Source organism: Halichoerus grypus, chromosome 12, assembly GCF_964656455.1.
Source record: "Halichoerus grypus chromosome 12, mHalGry1.hap1.1, whole genome shotgun sequence".
NCBI classification, from domain to species: domain Eukaryota; kingdom Metazoa; phylum Chordata; class Mammalia; order Carnivora; family Phocidae; genus Halichoerus; species Halichoerus grypus.
In genome coordinates, this window is record NC_135723.1 from 25,846,728 (window position 1) to 25,870,334 (window position 23,607).

General features: G+C 33.8%; 1 protein-coding gene across 2 annotated transcripts in view; it reads right to left on the bottom strand.

The window, feature by feature from the left end:
• SEMA3C (semaphorin 3C) overlaps nucleotides 1-23,607 on the bottom strand; it is a 179,269-nt gene that overhangs the window by 51,760 nt on the left and 103,902 nt on the right. For both annotated transcript variants that reach the window (XM_078060086.1, XM_078060087.1), the window contains exons 6-12: nucleotides 23,497-23,587; nucleotides 19,498-19,617; nucleotides 17,862-18,004; nucleotides 16,480-16,594; nucleotides 14,053-14,122; nucleotides 11,932-12,076; nucleotides 4,177-4,399 (exon numbers count right to left, since the gene is read on the bottom strand). In XM_078060086.1, the coding sequence (XP_077916212.1) occupies nucleotides 4,177-4,399; nucleotides 11,932-12,076; nucleotides 14,053-14,122; nucleotides 16,480-16,594; nucleotides 17,862-18,004; nucleotides 19,498-19,617; nucleotides 23,497-23,587 (907 nt within the window). The remainder of the gene's footprint in view (nucleotides 1-4,176; nucleotides 4,400-11,931; nucleotides 12,077-14,052; nucleotides 14,123-16,479; nucleotides 16,595-17,861; nucleotides 18,005-19,497; nucleotides 19,618-23,496; nucleotides 23,588-23,607) is intronic.

Genomic DNA, 23,607 nt, shown 5'->3' on the forward strand with positions numbered 1-23,607 from the left:
CTCTATCAAATAAATAAATAAAATCTTAAAAAAAAAAAAAAAAAAAGATAAAAGGAGAAATATTTATTTTGGGCAACATTATGAATTCCTGTATTATATCTACATATTAGAAAATAGCTTCTTTAAGAAGTCTTCATTTTTCTAAAATTATCCAACTATCAGACAAAACAAGGTCAGCAAACTTTTTCTCAAAAAGGCCAAATAACAAATGTTTTAGGATCTGTGAGCTAAATGTCTCTGTGGCAACTACTCAACTCCAGCATTGTAGCTCAAAAGCAGGCACAGAAAAAATGTCAAAGAATGAATGTGGCCATATTCTAATAAAACTTTATTTATGGACACGGTAATCTACAAATCTTGTTATTTTCAGTGCTCATGAAATATTCTTCTTGTTATTTTTCTTCAATCATGTAAAAATGTGAAACAACATTCTTAGCTTATGTACCATATATGCAGTGGGCTAGATTTGGTCCAGGTTGTTGTTTGCTGAACCCTAGGTTAGACATTGATTAACACAAACTGTAAGAAATAAAAGATGAGAAGACAAAGCTCAAATTATCTTTCTTTCTTCCCTTCTTTCTTTCTCTCCTCCCCCCTCTTTCTTTCTCTTATTATATATCTATCTATCATCTATCTATCCTCTATCTATCTATCTATCTATCTATCTATCTATCTATCATCTATCTGTCTTTGCATCTGGCAATACACAAAATATAATGAAGTAGTACCAGGGGACTGGAGGGTCAGATTACCAGCCTCTCAAACTCAGCTGATATAGTAGTACACTATAAGGAACTAATTGTAATGGTTAGCAGGCATTGGGCCTATATAACTACCATGGAGATTCTGGGTGCGACAAAATTATTCATAATATTCAAAGTGAATATAGTTACATAATATCCTATTTGTATTCCAATTAACTGTCATGTAAGTTGTTTTTTTTTTAATGACATCTTCTTTGACAACTAATGTCTTCATTGAATTCCTCTGAAATTTCCAATAATGGTAAAGAGAGAAGGAAGCGATGAGAGAAGCTTGCCTCATGGCGATAATTGGAACATTATTATTTACTTATAACAGCTGAAAAGCTCTCTGGCAGTGAGGAACTTGGCAACACCATGACATATTATACCCTTCCTAAGACATTTAGAAATCCTTGGGAGTGGTGACCTGTAATTTTCCCAAGTTCCATTTCAGAAAAGGCTATTCTATTCACTTTTAGTAGCGAACAAGCACTGAGAACTCTCTTTTGAAAAATTTCACCAGTAAGCCAAGAACTACTTGGGCAATACGTCTTTTATACCAATATACTGGCGTTAGAGTTTCAGGTAAATTGAAATCCCTGCTTCTAAATTCTAGTGCAGTCTGATATGACCATGAGGCTAAGATTCAATGGTTTAGTAAGTTATCATCTCTTCAGAAAGACGCTGTTGGCAGAGGTATTATCATAGCATGTAGTTTCCCATTACAGTAGAGTCTTTCAGAGACTCATGTGGCTTTGTAAGCAATCATTAGGGAAGCTTCCCAGTACAGTTAAAAACATATGCCTAAATACCGTTTTCAAATATTTAAATACCAACATAAAAAGTCTATGTAAAGGTGCCAGATACTTATATGGTAAGAAAAGCCAAAGAATTTGTGCAAAAGTGTTTCTTACTGCCTTCTACAAAGTTTATAAAGATTTGAAAATTCCATCCACTAAATCTACATATTTTATGCAAACCTTCATGAGACAACAACCCAACTGTGATATCAGAGTTCACATTTAACACAAGTTCCAAAAGGAAAAAAAAAAAAAGAAAGAAAAGAAAACAGTCACTTTTTATGAGTAATATGAGATATTAGCGGGAAGTATGACTCTAAAATTACCACTTCACTTCAGGAATTTTTTTAAAAATGCAAACTCCATGCCAGATCATCTGAGCTAAAGCTAAGAGCAACTCTTCGAAGTCATCCATATGGAGGTTACATCTTTGGAGAACACAGTTTATTTGCAAAATGAAGATGAGGTTTTGCAAATAGTTATGAATTCCCTTCATTATATGAGTAGCAGTGGATATGGTCATGATATTCAATTCACCTTCACAAATATTTATTGAGCTTACCAGGCACAGTGATATGCCTAGAGAGAAATTACGTATCATGGAGAAATGGAACGTTGAAAGGAATGTGCAGTAAGAATACAAATATGGGAAACTGGATTAAGCACTGCTTCCAGAGTCTTTGGAGTGGATAAATTGAGTTTGAAGCATGATGTCTGAAATGTTAAGGAGTTACACAATTTGTGTTATCTAAAAGTAAGATGTAAATCAACAACAGAGATGTTGGCTGGGATGTGGAGAAAAAGGAACACTCAGGGCACTGTTGGGTGAGAAAGCATACTGATGTAGCCACTGTGGAAAACAGTGTGGAGATGCCTCAAAAAGTTAAAAATAGAACCACCTTACGATCCAGCAATTACACGACAGGATATTTACTAAAGAATACAAAAACACTAGTTCAAAGGGATATATATCCCACTCTATGTTTATAGCAGCATTATTTAAAATAGCCAAGATATGGAAGCAGCCCAAGTGTCCATCGATTGATGAATGGATAAAGAAGAGATGGTATATATACAATGGAATATTACTCAGCTACAGAAAAGGATTCAATCTTGCCATTTGCAATGATGTGGATAGAGCTAGAGTATAATGCTAAGTGAAGTAAGTCAGACAAATACTTGTGATGAGCACAGGGTGATGTATGCAAGTGTTGAGTCACTATATTATATACCTGAAACTAATATAACACTGTCTGTTAACTAACTGGAATTAAAATAAAAACTTAAAAAAATTTTTTAAATAATAAAATAAAATACAAAAAAACAAGTAAGATGTAAATGCAAATACTGAGTTCAGGAAATGACAAGGACTAGGGATTTGGGATTTGTTTGCACATAATAATTAAAACCAAATGAATAAATGAGATGGCCAAAGAATATGTAAAAAGAAGAGGACTGTGGACAGAATCTCGGGGGATACCTATGCTCACAAGCAGGAGGAAGCTAAGCTCATGAGGGAAACTGAGAAGGAACTTAAATTACTTGTGGCTGAAGTGACAGGCAAAGAGTGATTCTACAATACCAAATGATGCAAAGAGGAGATGGAAGTACCTCATGGTTAAAGGTCATTGGATTTTCTTATCATAAGGACTTTGAAGACCTTGGCCAAATCAGCAGGCTAGCAGAGGGTGAGCAATGGGTTAAGGTGTAGTTTAGTTTTGTGTCCTGGTGTAAGGTTTCTAAGCCAAGGATACAGTAGAGAATGAAATGAACAAATAAAACGAATAAGAAGATAGCTGATAAAGAAAGGTCCTGGAAATGGCAGGAAAGAATAAAACTGAGAACAGACTAGAGAATGGTTAGTCTGGGAAGGAAGGATTATTTCTCAGGTGTGGGGCAAACAAAGAGAGCAGTTGTTCTCAAACTTTAGTGTATATCGAGTTACCTGAAGAGCTTGTTAAAACACAGATCGCTGGGTCTTGAATCCCTAGAGTTCCTGGATTGGAGCCCTAAACTTTGTATTTCTAACAACTTCTCGGGTGATACTGATTTTGCTAGTCTGGGGAACACACTTTGAGAACTACTGCTATAAAGCCAGCCATTACACATTCATGTAGATCTATAAACAAGAGTATTTTTCACTCAACTTGTATATTAAAGTAAATTGGCAAACTACAGTTATAAATGTATTAAAATACTACCATTAATATTTTCAAAAAAGCTATCTGTATTTGTTATTAAATTCACTTTTAAATGTTATCTAGAACTATCTACCATTATCATTATCATTGGAAAATGGCTCCACGTATTTGCTTCAGTTGAGAGGAACACTACCCAGGCTTAAAATTTCTTCCCATCCTTTCATTCGGCTCATAATTATTATATTTCACTATAATATGTGCCAGGGACTGTTCTAGGTGCTTTACATATATTAACCCATTTGTTCCTCACAATAACCCTATGAAGTAATTTATTTCATTAACTCCATTTTACAGATGTGGTAACAGGCATAGAGACATTAAATACCTCAGTGAGACATCAACATTGGAGTCTCTCTGGTTCCAATATTATGGTCCTTACCTATTATGCTCTTCTGCTACACATTAAAGTATAGTTTGAGCTCAAATACTTACCTGTGCCGAGAAACAGGACATGGTATCTACCATCAGCAGCATTTACTCGATCCACAGCTATCTTTGTGTACTTGTAGTCAGTGCCTATACGAACAATCAAAGGCCTTCTGTGGATTGGGTAGACAGAATTGTACATGAGAGGATGGTTCCGGATAAAAGTGACAACATCATCTGGGAATTCCTTAGTGGTCCGCATATTGGGTGTAAATGCTCCTCCTGGGCACTAATAAAATATTTTAAAAAGAATCAAGTTAGTAAATAGTTACTTCATTTGAGTGATAACCAAAGGCCTCTACTTTTCAAAATACTTAGAGGCTTAAGTTGTTGTAAGTACAGATCCTCCTCGACTTATGATGGGTAATAATCCTGATAAACTCATCATAAATTGGAAATATTGAGAGTTAAAAATGCATTTGATACACTTAACCTATCGAACATCATAGCTTAGCCGAGCCTACCTTAAACATGCTCAGAACACTTGTATTAGCCTGCAGTTAGACAAAAATCATGTAACACAAAGCCTATTTTATAATAAAGTGTTGAAGAACTCATGTAATTTATTGAATACTGTATTAACAGTGACAACCAGAATGGTTGTAAGTGTATGGGTTGTTGACCTTTGTGATCACATGGCTGGCTGGGAGCTGCCCCAAGAACCATTTGAGCAAGGCTAAGTCCACTGGTCCTACCCCATTTGTTTTCAGAGAGCAGTTGATGCCACTTTGTATATAACTTTTACCCTTCCCACCCATCACTTTTCTATTCTTATTCTGTGCCAGCGACAGTGTTGTTAGGGAACATTTGATAATGATAATCTGTTTTGGCCAGTAAGCAATAATAAGATCTGAAAAAGGACTGCTGGACAGCTTCAGCAGTTCCGAAAAGAAGGCATGACAAGGGCTTCTGGGGAGAAGATTCCATTTATAGGACATCTGAGGCCAAGCTCAGGGGTAGGCTGGGAGCTGCTAAAGCTTGGAACTCAAACTTATCCATTAATAGGATCCAAGTGTTAAGTTATACAAGCGAAACTGTTAAGTATAAACTTTAACACATACACACATTTGTGTAATCCTATTAAATACTTGACAATATTTCTACTTTCAAAAACAAAAATACTTTGTCATATTTTCTTGAAAGAAAAGCACTTCTGTTATAGTTTTCATTTATTCTCTTAAGAGGGGTAGAAGGTAAAGGAAGGCAACAAAGCAAACTTTCTGATCAATAGCAATGGGTACAGCATCTGGGCAAACTGTAGGATGTAATGGGGACAGTAACAAACTGGAAAGTTGTACCTTATTCAAAAGTGGCAATGAACCCTAATTTCTAACTGATTGCTCCTGTGCAGGAATGTAAGCCTGGTGTGGCCAGATTTCAAAAGAAAATAGAAATGTGGAATTTTATGTGAAATCTGCCAAAACTGTAACGCTAACTCAATGTAAAAAAAAGAAAAACAACTTTAGGGACCCCCAAAACATGGCGACCTCTAGGTTAAACCCTTGCAACAGCTATCCCACAATGTTAGTGCCTCTGGACCAGTATTGTTGGGCCGACCCACATTTGCAAATAACTCTCAGCAAATTACTAATGTTGCCCCTCTCACTTAGACAGTATTATACTGAATGCAATTTTTAGACTCACTTTGACCAGTTAACATTACTAGAACTTTTTACAGGACCAGTAAATATAGTTCTTTTTTTATAGAAAGGCACAGGGAGCAATTAAATGACTTCACTAAGGAGAGATAATGAGACAAGTAATAAAAGTAAGCCTCTGATTCATTATCCCCTCAAGTGACTTTCATCTAGGGCTCATATGTTTTTCTTTTAGGAAAAAAGCGTTATATTTAAATATACATGTTTATAAATTGCCCACAAAAAAGACCAAATGGGGACAAAGAATTTCATTTGAGGGTATTCTAAAATGATGGAAGTGTTCCATACTTCTGCAAAGTGTAGAATTATGGGTGTTCTCTACCCTCATTCCTCACACAAAGTGGAAAAAGGGAAATGCATTGCTCACTGAATGAAAAAATGGAAAGAACAAATGCACGGGCAATCCAGTTCCTCATAAAACACCACTAATTATGGTTTGCTGAGATGTCTCCTTAAATATTTGCAAACATTCTCATTTGTAAGGTCCAGAAAGATCCAAAGTTAGCATATATTACTAGGCAATTTATATAATTTCCAGTTAGCAATTATTTTCATGTGTGATAAGGTTATTAAATTGTTACGTGTCTAGTTTCTGGGTTTTACTTAATTTAAATTCAGTTAAATATTATGTCTAATGTGCCCAAAAGTGTACTTATTAAATAGGTAACCAAACAAATCAACTCAAATCAGTTATTTTATATTCATTCAAATGTCCCCCATTTGGGACTTTGGTTTTATGAACTTCGTGCTTAGACAGTGTTTCATGGTAGGAGTATTTTCAAAATTATAAAAGAAGCCTTTTTGACAATAATTAATTTTTTCCATTGATTCGTGGCATAAACTTTGCAGATAAGACACAGGATGAGTGACAATGATTGTGACAAGAAGAAAAATGGATTACCCTTTGTAGATTCTCTATCTGGACTTGTGAGTTTGCTCAGTGTAACGCTACCAAGTATAAATAAGATGCGATTAACTTATCCCTCACCTTGTGATATGTGAAAGCATGTGTACTGAAATCTCAAGATAATATAACATCCACATGCTGCCATAAAATAAAGCCTCTGTCCATGAATGAGGCTGGTGTCTCATTCTTCGGAAGGCTGATTGAGCTCTACAAATAGTCATTAAGTAGTTTGGGTTAAACTTCTCCTTTAAGCTGTTTTTTTTTTTTCCAGTTCTAGCTTTCTGTTTATGGAGCAGTGATAAGGACTCCTTTTTTGAGTAAAGACATTTTAAGTGTTTTGATTACTAAAGTGTTGGGTGAAACGCTAGGAACAGTAACAATGCCATGTTAAGGAAATATCAGCAATTGTTGCCCTCAACTTAATTTCTTTCCTATTTTTAGGTATTCTTGACATCTGCTGTTTTCTGATGCTCCTAAATCTCACATCCATGATCCTAGTTTTCAATATTAACATATTCATATCTTAATTCATGTATTTATTCTTTGGACACTTTTTATTCAAAAAGCATTTTGATGTGCCCAGTGGGGGACATAAGAAAAAGCCACCATTATCTTCTAGACATAAGTATTCTGGTATGGAAGATGGGCATCTTCAAAGCAAAATAACAAGGCATATAATAATAATTTAAGACAAATATAAAATAAATAATAAATCTTGGTTCATGATCAATTGCCATATGTGTGTAAGAGCCAGTATTTTTTAAATGAATTCAGAATAGTAGAGAACTTAAGGCTCTCAGGGTTGGTGAAAAGGTTTAGAGATAGAAAAAAAAATTGGAATATTTAGGAAACTATAATTCCTGGGGCATTGCTGGATCACAAAGCACAAAGTGGAAGAAAGAGGTAGGAGTTGAGGTTAAAGAATACAGAAAATAAAAGCAAAACTAGTCAGAGAAGGAGTGACTGGCATGGTCAAGGGGAGCTTGACCTAAACACTTGAAAGATGAGTGGTATATGGATAAATACCTGGACATAAATAAATGGCATTCCAGAATCTGGGGTAGTTTCTGGCACTGGACTTTGAAACTTGTATTCTGAGAGAAACTGATCTCATGCTTAAACCCTTGGTAATCTAGGCCCTTTATTTAAAGCCCAAAGATTTACATAGCTGAAGACTTGTACTTATGCACCAGTTGGTCCTCATTTCACCTCCATTTATCCCCCATTGCTGACAGGAGTGTTCTGTTCCAGTCCTACTAGCTCAGACAGAGCTTCTAGAACTCACTTATTAATTTCTATCTTTGCCTTGTAATGTAAGCTGTAACTTTTGTCTGGACTATCATTCTTTCCCCACCCAAGTTATCCAAATCTGACTGCCTTCGGGGCCAGCTCAATCTCCTATTTTTTATATGTCTTCTCTACATAAGGCTGTCCCACGACAGTCTCTCTCTCACCTAGACTTCAACAGTATTTATTGTCTATTTTATTCATGTGTCTTGAATAATGATATGAAAAAACATATAATGAATTTTTCATGTCTACACACCTTATGTATTTAATTTTATTGTAAAGTTCCCTAACAATGTTTTAAACATCTATGAAGACTAGAAGTAAGAACCACCAAAAGATGCATGGAATCAACAAAAGTACCAGAAATAAAGTTCTCTTTTTCTGGCCACCACTATGTGGGTCATGAATTTTTTGTGTTCTTTTGCTGCACCAGGTACCAGGCACGATGATGAAAGCAGATGGTTCTGGTCCACTTATAAATAGGTATTAAAACAGAACACTTTTATTAGGTTCTGCTTTAAACAGAAGAGTATAAGCAAAAACAATTTTCTATGGAAGCTTTATACATGTTGCAACAGAATAATGTAATGTGTTAGCTCAGCCACAGAGAGAATCTGCAGTCTTTGGCCGCCCTTTGCAACATACCAAAGGTGTCCTGTTTCTTCCACAAACTTGAATTACTTATGGAAAAACATTATGACACAATTGGCAGGCTTCTTCCCACTGACTGGGGCAGTTTGCTAACATAGCCATCAACCCTGCTTTAAGAGAATCACCTACAGGGAACATTAGAATAAGGGTATACAATTCCTGCCCCCCTGTCATTTCTTTAAGAATCCAGTCATGTATTTATGAGGTTGACCCGGCAACTGGACTACTGTGTAGGGAAATAAAGTAGAGCAATCACAGTTGATACTTCACGGGAGGACTTCAGAAGCAACATTTTTAGCCCCAGAGAAGAGGGACTGTTCTGGGTCACTTGGCTGTAGGTCTTCCTGCTACATCAGTGGGATATTAAACCCTGGAAGCCTAGGAAAAAGACAGACACTGGCCACTCTGAGTCAGACAGCTGAAACTTCCTGGTGTGTTGCTCAGGGAAGGGTGGAGGGACCAGATCTTCTGGGAGGTATGCTTTCCAGAAGGAGTTCCAGAGGTCTTCCTCCACCCTGCCTGTTTCACTCCCTAAGGATCACTCATCTGACAATTTTTTTATTTAAGGGAGCTGCTCTGGTCTCAGCACCAGATGTAAGAAACCACATTATAGAAATATGTCTCAAGGACTGACTACTCCCTTTTTTTCACGGCGTCAGCTCCAGATGTGTGTTACTAAGCCCTGGCTTATACCACACTGTTTTACAACAGAAAAAAAACATGCTTATTCTTAGGAGCTGGGGAAATAGTGAAAAGTGGGACTGTTAGCAGAATTTTCTAATTTAGCATTGGTTTATTTTGTTGTACTAAAAGGGGTTTATCTATTCCCACATTTTATTTAGAATAATTGCTATTTGACATGAGTGGTTTTCTCAGTATGATTCCTGAGAGTCTTTTTGAACTGTCATTCCGGTGAAAAGTCTTTACCAGGGGTGGGAACGGGTGGCTTTTCTTCAGGAAAAAAATCCGTGAATTGTAATACTTGTCAGTTTCCAGACTGTAACTACTCTCACCATGCTGATCTCAAGTTAGTACTGTGAATCCTTACTTGAGATAAAGTGCATACAATCTACTCTTGTAAACTGTGTATAAACTAGCTCCTACGTATACTCACTGAGGCCCTAGGGCCTCAAACCTGATTCAGTGAGCATGGCTCTCTTTTACCTGTTTTGTTTGTTTACCTGGGAAATTTCTCTTAAGGTAATACTTGGAGGAAAATAGAATTTTGTTGAGTTTGCAAACCAGCTGTTCCTGTATGAATCCCATATGTATGTTGTTAAAAAGAATAATTAATGAAAGCATATATAATCACAATCACCTGTTAATTTTCTGTATTAAGATAAAGCAATGACTTGGTCAACTTCAAATAGCAAGCAATTCTCAAAAAGAAAATTTATCTTTGAACAGGTTATCAGTGAGTCACCTGAGAACGCATGAAATACACTGAATGAAATAATGAGAGCCGTGAGTTATAATGGAATCTGAAAGTTGTTCACCTTCCCCTTCACTTTGCCTCCTCTTATGTAATAATCTCTGCTTCTTATCCAATACACCCCAAGTTGAGGTACCCTAAGATCAATATATCTATTGATATCTTCCTTGTGTTACACAAAATAATTATTTTTTCACTTTCTGTTGAGCTATGAGCATCGAAAAGAGATCATGGAGAAGGAGACTGTGAATTGTATGATAGGACTTTGTCCCCAGCCATGATTAAGTGTGGCTCTTTAAAATTTAATTGTTTCATAGCTAAAGAGTAATGATGATAATCTTTCCAGTTAATTAAAGGTTAATTGTTCCTGTAAAAGATGTATCAATGATTAATCTTTGAGCTTCTTAGCCAGGGAACAAAATTTGAGCTCTTTTACTTTTGAATAAATAGGTTTAAAGGCTTAGTAAACTATTTTTCTTATTTTTCAAAGAAATTTGACAGCAGTATAATTTAGAATGATGAGAAAATAAAGGACTGAATAATACACTGCAAATAAACTCTAATAATAAGACAAAAAATAAAGTGAATCAACAATCAGTAAAAATTATGTGGGATGAATACCTGAAAGCATACTGGTGGAGGGAATTTCATATTCAAGTAAAAAGGAAAAAGAAACATTTCAAGAAAATAATACTTTAACAGCTATCTTTTGATTATTTTCCATGAAACCATTCTTTACTCACATATAAAATAAATATAACCATATTCTATGAAATGCAAAAATATAAGAAAATTATATTCCTCTTGATAGTCAACTGAAAATTATATTCCTCTTGATTGTCTCTTTTCAGTGTACTCTATGACATTTTATAAAGACAAAAACTAATCAATATTCTAGAATTCAATAAAGCCTTATAAAGGGCCAAATGAAAAACAAATAGTAGAACAATGATCATTGTTGCCCTAAAAAAAGTTCAATTCCAGTCTGTCAGGGCACTGTCTATAACTTCAGCTGGAAATGTTAGTTTTCAGTGTACTTAATACTGCTAATATACCTGTATACCTCAAAACTTTATAGCTTATAAATATTTTGTTGAATTATAACATCACTTTCATTGTGTTTGTTTACACATACTGTTTTCTTTCTTTGAGAAATATATAGCATATAATTTTTCATATATCCCTAAATATATCCCATAAAATTCAAAGATCTACATGTTTTATCTCTAAATTAATTCTTGTATGGCTATTCCTTTATTAAAATAGGTGAGATTCAGGGCGCCTGCCTTTGGCTCAGGTCATGATCCCAGGGTCCTGGGATCGAGCCCCGCATCGGGCTCCCTGCTCCACGGGAGGCCTGCTTCTCCCTCTCCCACTCCCCCTGCTTGTGTTCCCTCTCTGTGTCTCTCTCTGTCAAATAAATAAATAAAATCTTTGAGGAAAAAAAAATAAGTGAGATTCATTAATATCAGGAAGGGTTGTTAAAAAGCAACTAGCATTCAAATTCTTTTAGGCTGCCACCAAAATGTTAACACTTCCCAAGCTATGGCTTTTATGTCAATAAAATTTGGAAATATCTCTGCCCTGTTTCACATACCCAGTTGTCTTGAAGTCTAAAAGAGATTTTATTAGTAATAATACTTAGAAAAAATTGTAGAGGGTGCTATAATATATTTGTAAAATCCCAAATGACCTGAAAAATTATAATGAGTATATCAGTAGGTCCATGGTTGTATTTAAAAAACATTAACATGATATTCATATCTTGTTAAATTTTATTTTTTAAAAAGCAAAATAACAAAGAAACTTTCCTAGATACTTACAGTTCCAGGGCGAGGATACGGAATTCTACCTTGATAGGAAATCAGCTGATGATTGGGCCCTTCTTTGTGCGCAAAGGGCCCATTAAACACAGTCTGTATATCAGATAAATGATACACACACACTGCTGATCCTTTAAAGACTGAGCTAAAAAAAAGAAAAAACAAAAAACAGAAAGAGATCCATTTTCTTACTTTTTTTTAACTTTTAAATACAATTTTAAAAAATAGATGGTAAAGTTTGTGATATAAAATTGATATAATTCATCATGGAAAAGTTGAATGCTACAGTACACATTAAAGCTAAAAAAATTCTATTATTTTAAAATAAGCCATTGATACATAAAGCATTAAAATATTTAATTCATCCATGGAGGTAGTAGACAATAATAAGTTATAAAAGAGTTATTAATGTTTCCAAAATATGGGACACGTCAAAGAAGTTTCTAACTACTTTATCTTAACAACAAAAAATAAACTGATGATTTATTCAAAAATATGAATTTGAATTCTAAGTCACTGTCAATACAATCTATCATAATTTAACTCCGAGAAATAAATTTCAATTAAGGGAAAACAGTATCTCTTTGTCTTAAGATTTTAAAGTAAGGATGTTCTTACATGTATCCTAAATAGTAGCTAGAAAAGTCTGTTGTCATAGTTTATATATTTTCCCTGTTAGTAACAGAAAAAAACAATAGGGTCCAAAAGAGATCATTACATTAACTTTGTCAATAAAATCTCATAGAATTTGTTTAGATCCTTACTGAAAACTATTTCTGTTGTCACTAAGGCAGATTGACTGAAACAAACATTTCTGATTTACATATATCTCTTAAATTAGATGCCTAATGGAAAACTTAGATGACCATTGAAAAAAAACAAGATACATTATTAATCATTAGCATCATTGGTCAGAAATGACAATTTTGAATTTTTCAAAAAGCTATTGGGAAAAACAAACACTGGAGAAATATTTTTTTGAAACAAACATTTTCTTCTTAAGAATTTGGTTCTTTTCACTTTGTCCAATTCCTTGTGAGTTAAATCAAGACTACTTTCTCTGTTAGAACAGGAGTTAAACTGTTAATCCTGAAAGACATCTTTTTACATATTTTATAGGGCAAGTGTAAATATGATTTATAATCAAATCCCTGTGATTTTCTTTTACTTTGAATGGCCCGTTACAGTTTACAATTATGCTGTGTTTGCCCCACTAGAAGAGCATGCTAAAATCTTCAAGTTTTTGCTTTATAATTGATTGTCTAATAAAATGGACCCATTACATTCTGTATTGGCCATGCCATAGCTGGAGTATTGTGTTGCATTCTAACATTCCCAGTGTAAAATGAGTAAACAGAAATATGTCTAGGAAAGGGTGAGAATATGGCAATGTCTTGAAATAGATGACAACTGGGATTGGACATCCCGGAAAAGTTAGAAAACATTAAACCTATTTTCAAATATATGAAATACTGTCATATGGAACATGAAAACTGGTGCAGTATTTTATTAGTTTCTGAATAGTCATCATTTTAGATCGCTCCAGAAGTAAAACTTATTTTAATAGAGGGGTGCCTGGGTGGCTCAGTCGGTTAAGCATCTGCCTTCGGCTCAGGTCATGATCCCAGGGTGCTGGGATCGAGCCCTGCATCGGGCTCCCTGCTCGGCGGGAAGCCTGCTTCTCCCTCTGCCTCTGCCCCTCCCGCTGCTTGTGCTCTCTCTGGCTCTCTCTCTACCTCTCTCTCAAAAAAGTAAAAAAAAAAAAATCTTTAAAAAAAATTATTTTAATAGATATACCTAAAGTTTTAGGTGAAACATGAGTCTTTGAGTTACTTCCTTAAAACAAAATATCTTATATACTTTATTCCTGCATTATAATTAATAGTTTCCTTTCTTTGAGAAAAATAGCATATAGTCATTATAACCATTCTGTTCAAAACTATTTTGAAAGCGTTAGTTCAGCTTAAATATATTTCAGTAATCAGGGAAAGTAGTAAAACAGGACGATTACATCCTGAATGCTATGTAAAATTAAAAGTTGAAAAGAATGTTTTGTAATAATTACTATTACTCAATAAAGTTTACTGTTTAACCCATAAGTTGTAATTTTTTAATAATTACCTTGATGTTGTAAAAATGCCATATACTAGTGTTGTCCTTGGGTTATCAGTTTCCAGCAGAAACACATCCTCTATAAAAGGAAAACATCATTCTTTTAAAGTTCCCAAATATTAACTGTATTTTAAAATTTAACCTTAAGAAAATAATTTTAACTATGAAAAGTATTATTGAGCAAGATATTTTGGCAGCATCATTATAATCTGGAAACTAAATGAACTCAATGATAGGCACATGGTAGAGTAAATTAAATAAAATATTATAAACACAAAAGGGTTTATAAAGACTGCAAACTTATGGAAACCATGCTAATGAAGTAATATTAAGTGGAAAAGGCACAGTGGTATACAATATAGACTAGAACCATGTAAACCGTAAAATTATATACCAGGATATAATAGGATTACCAATGAGTGTCTCTGGTTAGCAGAGCTATAGAAATATGTCTTCTTTTCTCTGCATTTTCTTTCTTTCTTTTTTTTTTTTTTTTAAGATTTATTTATTTTAGAGACAGAGTGCAAGCAGGGGGTAGGAGCAGAAGGAGAGGGAAAGAGAGACTCTCAAGCAGACTCCCCACTGACTGTGGAACCCAATGGGAGCTCCATCTCACCACCCATGAGATCACGACCATGACCCATGAGATCATGAGCTGAGCCAAAATCACAAGTTGGACATTTACCCTACTGAGCCACCAGGAGCCCCTTTTCTCTGCATTTTCTAAATATCCTTTAATGATAATATGCCACTTTTTTAAATTTAAAAAGTATTACAAATCACAATTTCTTTTTGACCTAGGGTTAGAAGTTGGAATGTGGAAGGAAACTCTTTCAAAGTGACTTTTTTTCTTTATATAAAATAAGACTTTTTGGCTTATGGTCAAAATTGCTAGTGATATTTTTATTTAATCGATAATTCCCCCAATGACAAAAAGTTTAAAGTATATTAAGGCAAAGACAAAGGTATAGGTAGTGAGGTTCAGTAATACATAACAAAACCTGGAAGTAGATTTCTGGTAGGAAACCCCAGTTAATAATCAATTGTTACAGTTACAAGAAAAATCTGAATTTAGTGACATTTTTGCAAATAAGATTCTTTCTGGGAAATACAAAGAAAGATGCATTTATTTTCAATTCACAATGAATTTAGGACCTCTTAAGCAATAAATTAATAACGAGCAGGCTTTCTATATGTGAGCAAAAGGCTGAGCTGTCTGGCTTTCCCTAAAAAACAAAAAAGACTGAAATATCCTAAATCATTAAAACATAAACATACTTGCAAAGAATTTGGGGGAAATAATGTGTGCCTAGGTTATAACACAAAAATCATACTTGGAACTTTCTTCTAGAAAAGCTGATACAAAAACTTTTGTTTCTACAATCAACACACTGGCTGGCTTTTGAAGAGTTCAACTACCTATTTCAGTTTCTATGACTGCTAGAACCAGTAGATTTTTCTATATTGTAATGCATTTGTATTGCTTATGTTATCACCTGCCTCAAAATCTGAAAACAGCCAGAAGTTTACATTTTAATGGATTAAAGCAAAATAAAAGTCGTTTCTTTTATTATTATTATGTTATGTTAATCACCATACATCACATCATTAGTTTTTGATGTAGTGTTCCATGATTCATTGTTTGCGTATAACACCCAGTGCTCCATGCAGTACATGCCCTCTTTAATACCCATCACCAGGCTAACCCATCCCCCCACCCCCCTCCCCTCTAGAACCCTAAGTTTGTAAAAGTCATTTCTAAATGGCACTTAGTAAACATGACACTATGATGTGTATCAAGTTACTCTGATTAAAAAGATAACTCTTCCATGGTAGAAAGGAATCAGATTGTTAGTCCTCATTTGACCTGGAAAGTATAACCCTCCTCATGTCACACATGCTGAGAATACTTAATCCCAGGGTCACCAAGGAGGACTAAGACTGGCGCACAAGTCTAATTTCTACTCTGACACTTTCCCATCCAACCTCCATTCTGCTTATCAACTATTAATAGTAAAAATATATAGCTGTATTCTCATACAAACTGATTTCAAATCAGAATATTAGAATTTAAATACATATGAAATGCACATTCTTTTAGATAAACACAAATATATCATTATTCATATGTAAATTATGCAAGTACCTCAGTTTCTGTCTCTATCTCTCTCTCTCTCTCTCACACACACACACACACATTCATATATCATGGTGAATTCAATGAACTAAATGTTTCAGTAGTGCACTCAGGGCCAAAACAGATTTAAAAAACACTTAAGGAAATTTATGAACAGTATCCGGATCATTCATTCAAATTGGCAGATTATTTATGCTAAAAACATTCATGGAAAATAGACCCTCTTCTGAGAGGTTATTAAAATAAACTTTACAAATTCTTTTTTTCAAAAAACATTTTTCAATCTCACATCCATGTACCTAATTCATCGAAGTGTGTTTCTGGACCGTCTTCATCAGTTACAGAGCACACCAGCCTCGCTTTCAAGAAGGTCGTCCACTTGTTGACAAGGCTACGCAGTCCCCCAGTGTCATTCTGAAACCATTTTGAAAACACACTTAAGGCTGCTTAAATAAATATTAAAGGGCATTAAAAATTCAGCTTAGATTTGTATTACTTGAGGATTTGTTATAATCTGAAGGGTGGAAATGCTAACTACATCTGCATACCAGCAAAGATGAATATTTAAGATCTATAGTATTTTATAAAATGCCCATAGCTATACTATTAATCTTCTACAATATGGTATCAATTGAAAAGGTTTCAATATACATATGCCCTAAAGCTTTCTAAATTTAACAGTGTATGATGAAAATATCTGGAAAATGTATGTAGAACACATAATTTAATTTGCCTTAATAACTCACTGTATTCAGTATGAACATAAATTATTGTATACAGTGAAGCTTGTAGAGTCTACTGTGGTCAGGAAAGTGGGTTTATACTTATACCAAGTGGTCTTCAGTAGTTCTATTTTCTCTCCTTCATTTCTCTGTGTTATCATTTAATCCTGAGTATTTCTAATCAGATGCTTTAATATATATATTTCTCCAGCCAGGGAAGGGAAAATGGCATTTGGATCATTCACAAATAGTCTCTACTGATTTTTTTTCTGTATGCCCAGAAGCCTTTCACCCCTTCTGCAGGCTTTACTGTCTTGTTCTAAATGACTGAAAAGCAGATGAGCTCCACAATCAGCGAAATACTGTAATATTTAAAAGTAAACTATTTTAAACACTGAACACTTTAAGAAACACTTTTGCACAAAGTATGCTAATCATAAATAAGTCAGGGCAAACCTATAAAACTCCTATATGAGAGGGCATCATGAGTTTTCTTGAGCTGCTATGTATACTTACTGTTTATACACAAGAACATTTTGTTTACTGGTTTTAATTAAGACTATATTTTACGAATGTATTTCTTTTCACTGTTGTAAGACAGTTCCTCAATAATTGTCTTTAATGAGGTTCTACTGTATTTTATTCACAAGAACTGTTCTGTTTCTTTCTGTAACATACAATTTCGCTATTTGTTTTTAATACAAATGCATTAAATGGAAAAACAAAAATTAAACAAAACTGTTTATTTGTGTAAAACCAGGACCACAGTTATTTCCTTGAATTAAGCTTTTTTATCTCATACGACTGATGTGAATAAACAATAAATTAAAATGTCTCCTCTCAATATTTCATTCTGTAACCGTAGATAAAAGTAGGAAAATAAACTATTTGTAAAGGAAACATATTTATATGATTTGAATTTGTGTCTTTCTTCAAATTAGGAAAAGATTAATACTTACAGGACATATTCTAGCAATCATGGAATGAATCTGTTTTGTGCTTCTGCTATTGTCAGTCAGTTTCTCTTTGAAGAAGAAGTACACCTTAGCATCATTTGGATCTGTGCCATCTGGGATGACATGTGCATCCACAAACATAGGTTCTGGAAAAAAAATACAAAGACTATATATATACTCATGATGGAAATCCATCTACTGTTCATCCAAGTAGACCACAGGCATATGGCTTCTCCATCTTTGGTACAGAAGAACACTTCCATGTTCATAGGCATAGTCTAACAGTAATTGTATTCACACAACATACTGTATTTGGAATGTCAAGGGCCACAAAATATATCTATAACATAATAGCTTAATCAATTCTTTCCCTATCTGCAATACATTATAGAAGTTCAGTAAATGCAAAAATTTTTGTGCACTGATTAGTTCTAAACAATTAAAAAGGCTTTTCTACCAGGTATTTCCCATGGAACTGAATGATCATTTTATAGAAAAAAAGAAGTCTGTTTTTCAAAGTATAGTTTTCAATCTAGTGCATAAAAACTCAAACTCATTGAAGCAGAATGTGGAGCCAGGAGTCCAAGATCTGAAAAATGTTTTTTTCTTAAAAGACAGCATATGAAATGAAGGGGAAATTTTTCAAGGAAAAAAATGCAGTCATTTGAAGACACAGAGGGATTCCTTATTTCAAGAACAAAGCAAGTTTTAGAATGCTGTATTTCCAGATGTACTGGAGTCATAAATTGAAGAAGTAAATGGACAATCGATGCTTTCTTGTGCCAGCCTATCAATGAACTAAGATGCTTAACTGTGGTGATTCAAGCTTCACTGTGCAATGTTAAGTGAATTGCCAAATTTAGGGTCAGCTAGAAATCATCCCCAGGGTGAAATGACACAAATCTTAGTGGTTTCTTCTCCTTCTTCTTCTTCTTTTTTTTATTATTATGTTCAGTTAGCCACTGTATAGTACATAATTAGTTTTTGATGTCGTATTCAATGATTCATTAGTTAAGTATAACACCCAGTGTTCATGATTGAAATTGTACATTAAAGTCAAATGAGCATCTTTCATAATGTGAATTTCATGTGACTCCACCCAAAATTAGAAACAAATGAATAGTGATAATCATCAAGTTATCATACCTATGATTTCTGTTAAGTACTAAATAAATTATTAAAAATTATATATACCAGTTTTATAAGTTAAGGATCTAAGTATAAAACAAATAGGAGGAGTTCCTGAAAATACCTTAGTCGTTATATCTAACTGTCACAAATTTAGGAAAATTTTTAGATTTGACATTAAAATATTCAAGCAGACTAAATGAATAAATAGCATATTTAATTGTGATATGTTACAATTAAACAACTGGAGAAGATTCTTGCATATGAGCCTGTAAAATAAAGATCACTGTCATTTTTATTTATTAATATATCTTATGATAATTGTATGACAGTTAATAAAGAGAATATGAACTATGTACTACTTCAATTATTTATTTATCCTAAATATTTAAAGTCAGACAGTACAAAATTGTTACATCATGGCTGGTTTTTTAACCATTTTAACCTTTCTTCATTACAGAATTAAATTAGTTTAAAGCATGATTCTCAAAATGGGGAAAATGTTTCTTACCACTTAGCCATTTGGAATTGTGTTGATCAGTTCTGACTGCATTCCTCTTGGTTAAACTTCGAAAAATAGCAGCATCTGTGCCCATGAAATCTATATACATTCCAGAGAAAAGCTCCTCATCTATGAAAAAGTAAGAAAATGTCAACACAATTTTAAATGTTTTTAAGGTTATTTTAAAAATCAAGGAGAACTCACTTATTAGGTAGCCATCCACATTACAGAGTGTTTATAATTGTTGGTTTCCATTGTCCATTAAATAAAAAAATTGGATTAAACTTAATCTGGTCTCATTATTGCCTGTATGATTACCAAAACAATTTTATTCTACACAGAAATAAAAATTCCTCTGCCTATGCTTAATTATACTAAAAACCTAAGTTTATACAGTGTGTATCAAAAATGGCAGAAATAATATATGTATAAATGATAACAAAATGGCTTAATTATTACTTTCTTTTAATAAGTAAAAAATACTGTAAGAGAACACTCAGTTTCTAATTTTGGCAGGAATTAACCAAGTGGGAATTAGGGCTAAGTCATTTAGTACCCTGAATCTCTACCTTCTCATCTGTAAAATACAGGAATTGGCTTATGGTCTCAAAATTTTTTACCACGTATTAAAAATTCCATGATTTCACTAAATAGATTGAAAATATTAGTTTTTATTTTCAAAATATTATTAATGATAAACTTATTTTATCATTAAAAGTATATGTTTTAATTTTTAGTGCTAGAAGTTTTCTATAAGGTAAACAAAGTGTTACTTTTTCAATTGTAATACACAATATATTATTAACATTATGCCAAAAATATAATATTATGTTAATAAGCCACATGTGGTTTAACATATTAAGCCATAAAAAACAGAATGCAGAGATAAGAAAGAAAATATATTTTAAAATTGAATTATCATCAATGGTAAAATCAGATATTTTAATCTGTGTTTGCATAACATTAGACATTGAGCTTATTTGTTAAGGTTCATATTAATTTCTAGTAAGGACAGTAAGCATTGAATGGGTATGTGTGACCCTAGAATAAAAAAAGTAGTTAAATATCTATTTAAAAAAGAATAAAATGTAACAGGTCTGACCCAATGAACCACTGTGCAGCTTTTTTCTCGGACTGATGTTCTAGAATTACTCCCCTGGCTCTCTTCAGATCATGGTCATTTTGGCAGGACTGGAACATTTTGTTTTTTTTTTTTGTTTGTTTGTTTTTTTTGTTTTTTTTTTTGCTTCCTTTTTTTTAGATTTTATTTATTTATTCATGAGAGACAGGGAGAGAGAGAGAGAGGCAGCGGGAGAGGGAGAAGCAGGCTTCCTGCTGAGCAGGGAGCCCGATGCGGGACTCGATCCCAGGACCCTGGGATCATGACCTGAGCTGAAAGCAGACACTTAACCATCTGAGCCACCCAGGCGCCCAGGACTGGAACATTTTGAAGCACTCCAAACTCACTGCTTAGTAATAAGCATTACCAGTTAACCCAGGATAGAATGGAGAATGAAATGTTTTTAATATGTGCTCACCAGGTCATGAACTGGACCCTTACCAGTTAGCAAGTGGGTATGGCAGGCATTGTGTTGCCAGTTCTGCTTCCTAGTAGGGGTTTGAAGCCCATGAGAACAGATTATAGGAAGATAACAAATGTTCATGAAAGCATTTGGAGCAATTTAGCTATCTTTAAAATTCTGTGAACATTTGTGAAGCATCTACACAAGTATTCTGTAGAAACAATAGTTGTTAAATTAATATAACTTTGTAATTAATTATTTCACATTTTTATCATACAGGATTACCACCAAAATGGTGGGTTATAAATTCCTGCTATTCAATAGATTGATTAGCACAGCTGTCAATTATCATACCTGTTTCCAAGAAGAAAAGGAGAAAGGACACTCAGAGGATGGTGTGTGGCAGAGAGGGCTGATTCTAATCCTACTGCACACCACTTTATTAGTTATGTCTTAACTATTATAAAAGCCTACCTGTCTAATTGGCTTCATATCCTGTCTTAAATTCTTACTAATTTTATTTTTTTTAAGATTTTATTTATTTGTTTGAGAGGGAGAGAGAGAGAGAGAGAGAGCAGGAGTGCAAGAGCAGGGGGATGGAGAAGCAGACTCCCCACTGAGCAGGGAGCGCAACTCAGGCTAGATCACAGGACACTGGCTTCTTGACCTGAGCCAAAGGCAGACACTTAACTGACTGAGCCACCCAGGCACCCCTCTTATTAATTTTAATAGCAAGTTAGGAATAATGAAGCTTCTGCTTTATTTTGTATAAGAAATTATTAATATCACTTTAAAAAAATTTTTGAGTAGGGATTTTTTTTCAGAATGTCTGTGTTGGTTTATGCAAAGATAAACTGTGCCTTTTAACTTTAATCCAAAAATCCTTTGTTTTCCAATTTTACTTCCACTGAAGAACCTCATGAGGCTCTTGATGAGTTCTTTAAGAGATATCACCTAACTTCTTGCTGTGTTACAACGACATGAAAAATAGCAAAAAAAAAAAAAACCAAAAAACCTAAATTTGAACATTGGCTTCGATACCACAACTATATTATGAAATTTGGAATTCTTCAATTCTCAATGTTTCTTCATACTTTAATATATAGAAATACTTTAAACAATCTGTGTTATTTAGTGCCTTGCACTAGAACAGAAATGATCAAGCCCCATATGGCAAAGTGACATGACTACACAAATTTACTCCACAATACTGGAGACAATATTGGAGATAATTTTAGAGGGGTAATCAGTAGAACAAAGAAAATGACAAATACAAGCTACTAAACTTATTCCTCCTTTTTGTTTCAGTTTTTAAGGTAAGCAAATAGTTTAATGACTCTGCTAGCTTACATTCTAATGTTAATCAAAATATTAAAAGATAAGGGTGCCTGGGTAGCTCAGTCGGTTGACCATCGGACTCTTGATTTCGGCTCAGGTCAGGATCAGGGTGGTGGGATCAAGCCCCACATCGGACGCTGTGCTCAGTGCGGAGTCTGCTTGTCCCTCTCCTTCTGCTCCTCTGCTCGCTCTCTTTCTCTCTTTCTCTCTCATAAATAAATAAATAAATAAATAAATAAATAAAATCTTTAAAAAAAGAATAGAAGAATAGAAATTGAAATCTTTTTTTTTTCGAAATTGAAGTCTCAAATCCTTGAAAAATGAAAGTCACTAACTAACTTCAATTTTGTAAACAAATCCAATTCTCTAAGGACAAAACTATTAAATGACTTATCACAGTTTAACAGGAAAATTTAAAATGTCCTGTTTTAAACTTTGTTCTAAATGATATTTGATGACTATTAGTGTTCACAGATCTTTGAAGTTTATTTTCATAGCATTTAACTTGAAATAAATGAAAACTCTATATATTTAGCCAGTATTATATATATATGTATCAGATCATTTCAATAGGTGAATACAGTTTTCTTCCTAGTGGAAAGACTTTCCAAGACACTGCTTTTATTAAATAATATTCAGAAGCTTATCTGAAAAGTTTCTGCATCAGACATAATTGAATATCTTGTAATTTCACTTTCTAATTTTTGGTCCCAATGATATACACATGCATTTTGTTATGCTTTCATTTGAAAGCAATACCATTTTAATCATTTGTAAAATATTACTAAAATATGAGAAAAAATGGGTATACTTAATACTAGAAAAAAAACTACAGAAAATATTGAAAATTATTTTATAATATATATCATTACATGTATATGAACACACACTTTTTTGTAAATGTTTGACTTGCTCTAGAAATGACAGCATCATAGTGAATGAAAAAAAAATACATGCTTATCACTTAATCATGAATTCTTGCAACCAAGAAACTACAATTTCTCAGCTCACAACTTTCTTTCTGTTACCTCACTCATGGACTATCATTCATGCTACTATGTCGATGGGCATACCATGTCATGAATTTATTTTCTTTAATTTCCTTTTCATTTGGTATTTCCCCCTCCTTCTTTTATTTTCCACTTACTGATCATAACAGACACTGTGTTCACATTGGGGTTGAAGGAGCAGCGTCCTTTTCCGGATTCACACTTGGAGTCAATCACAAAAACTTGGTCCTTTATTATGGAAAAAATAC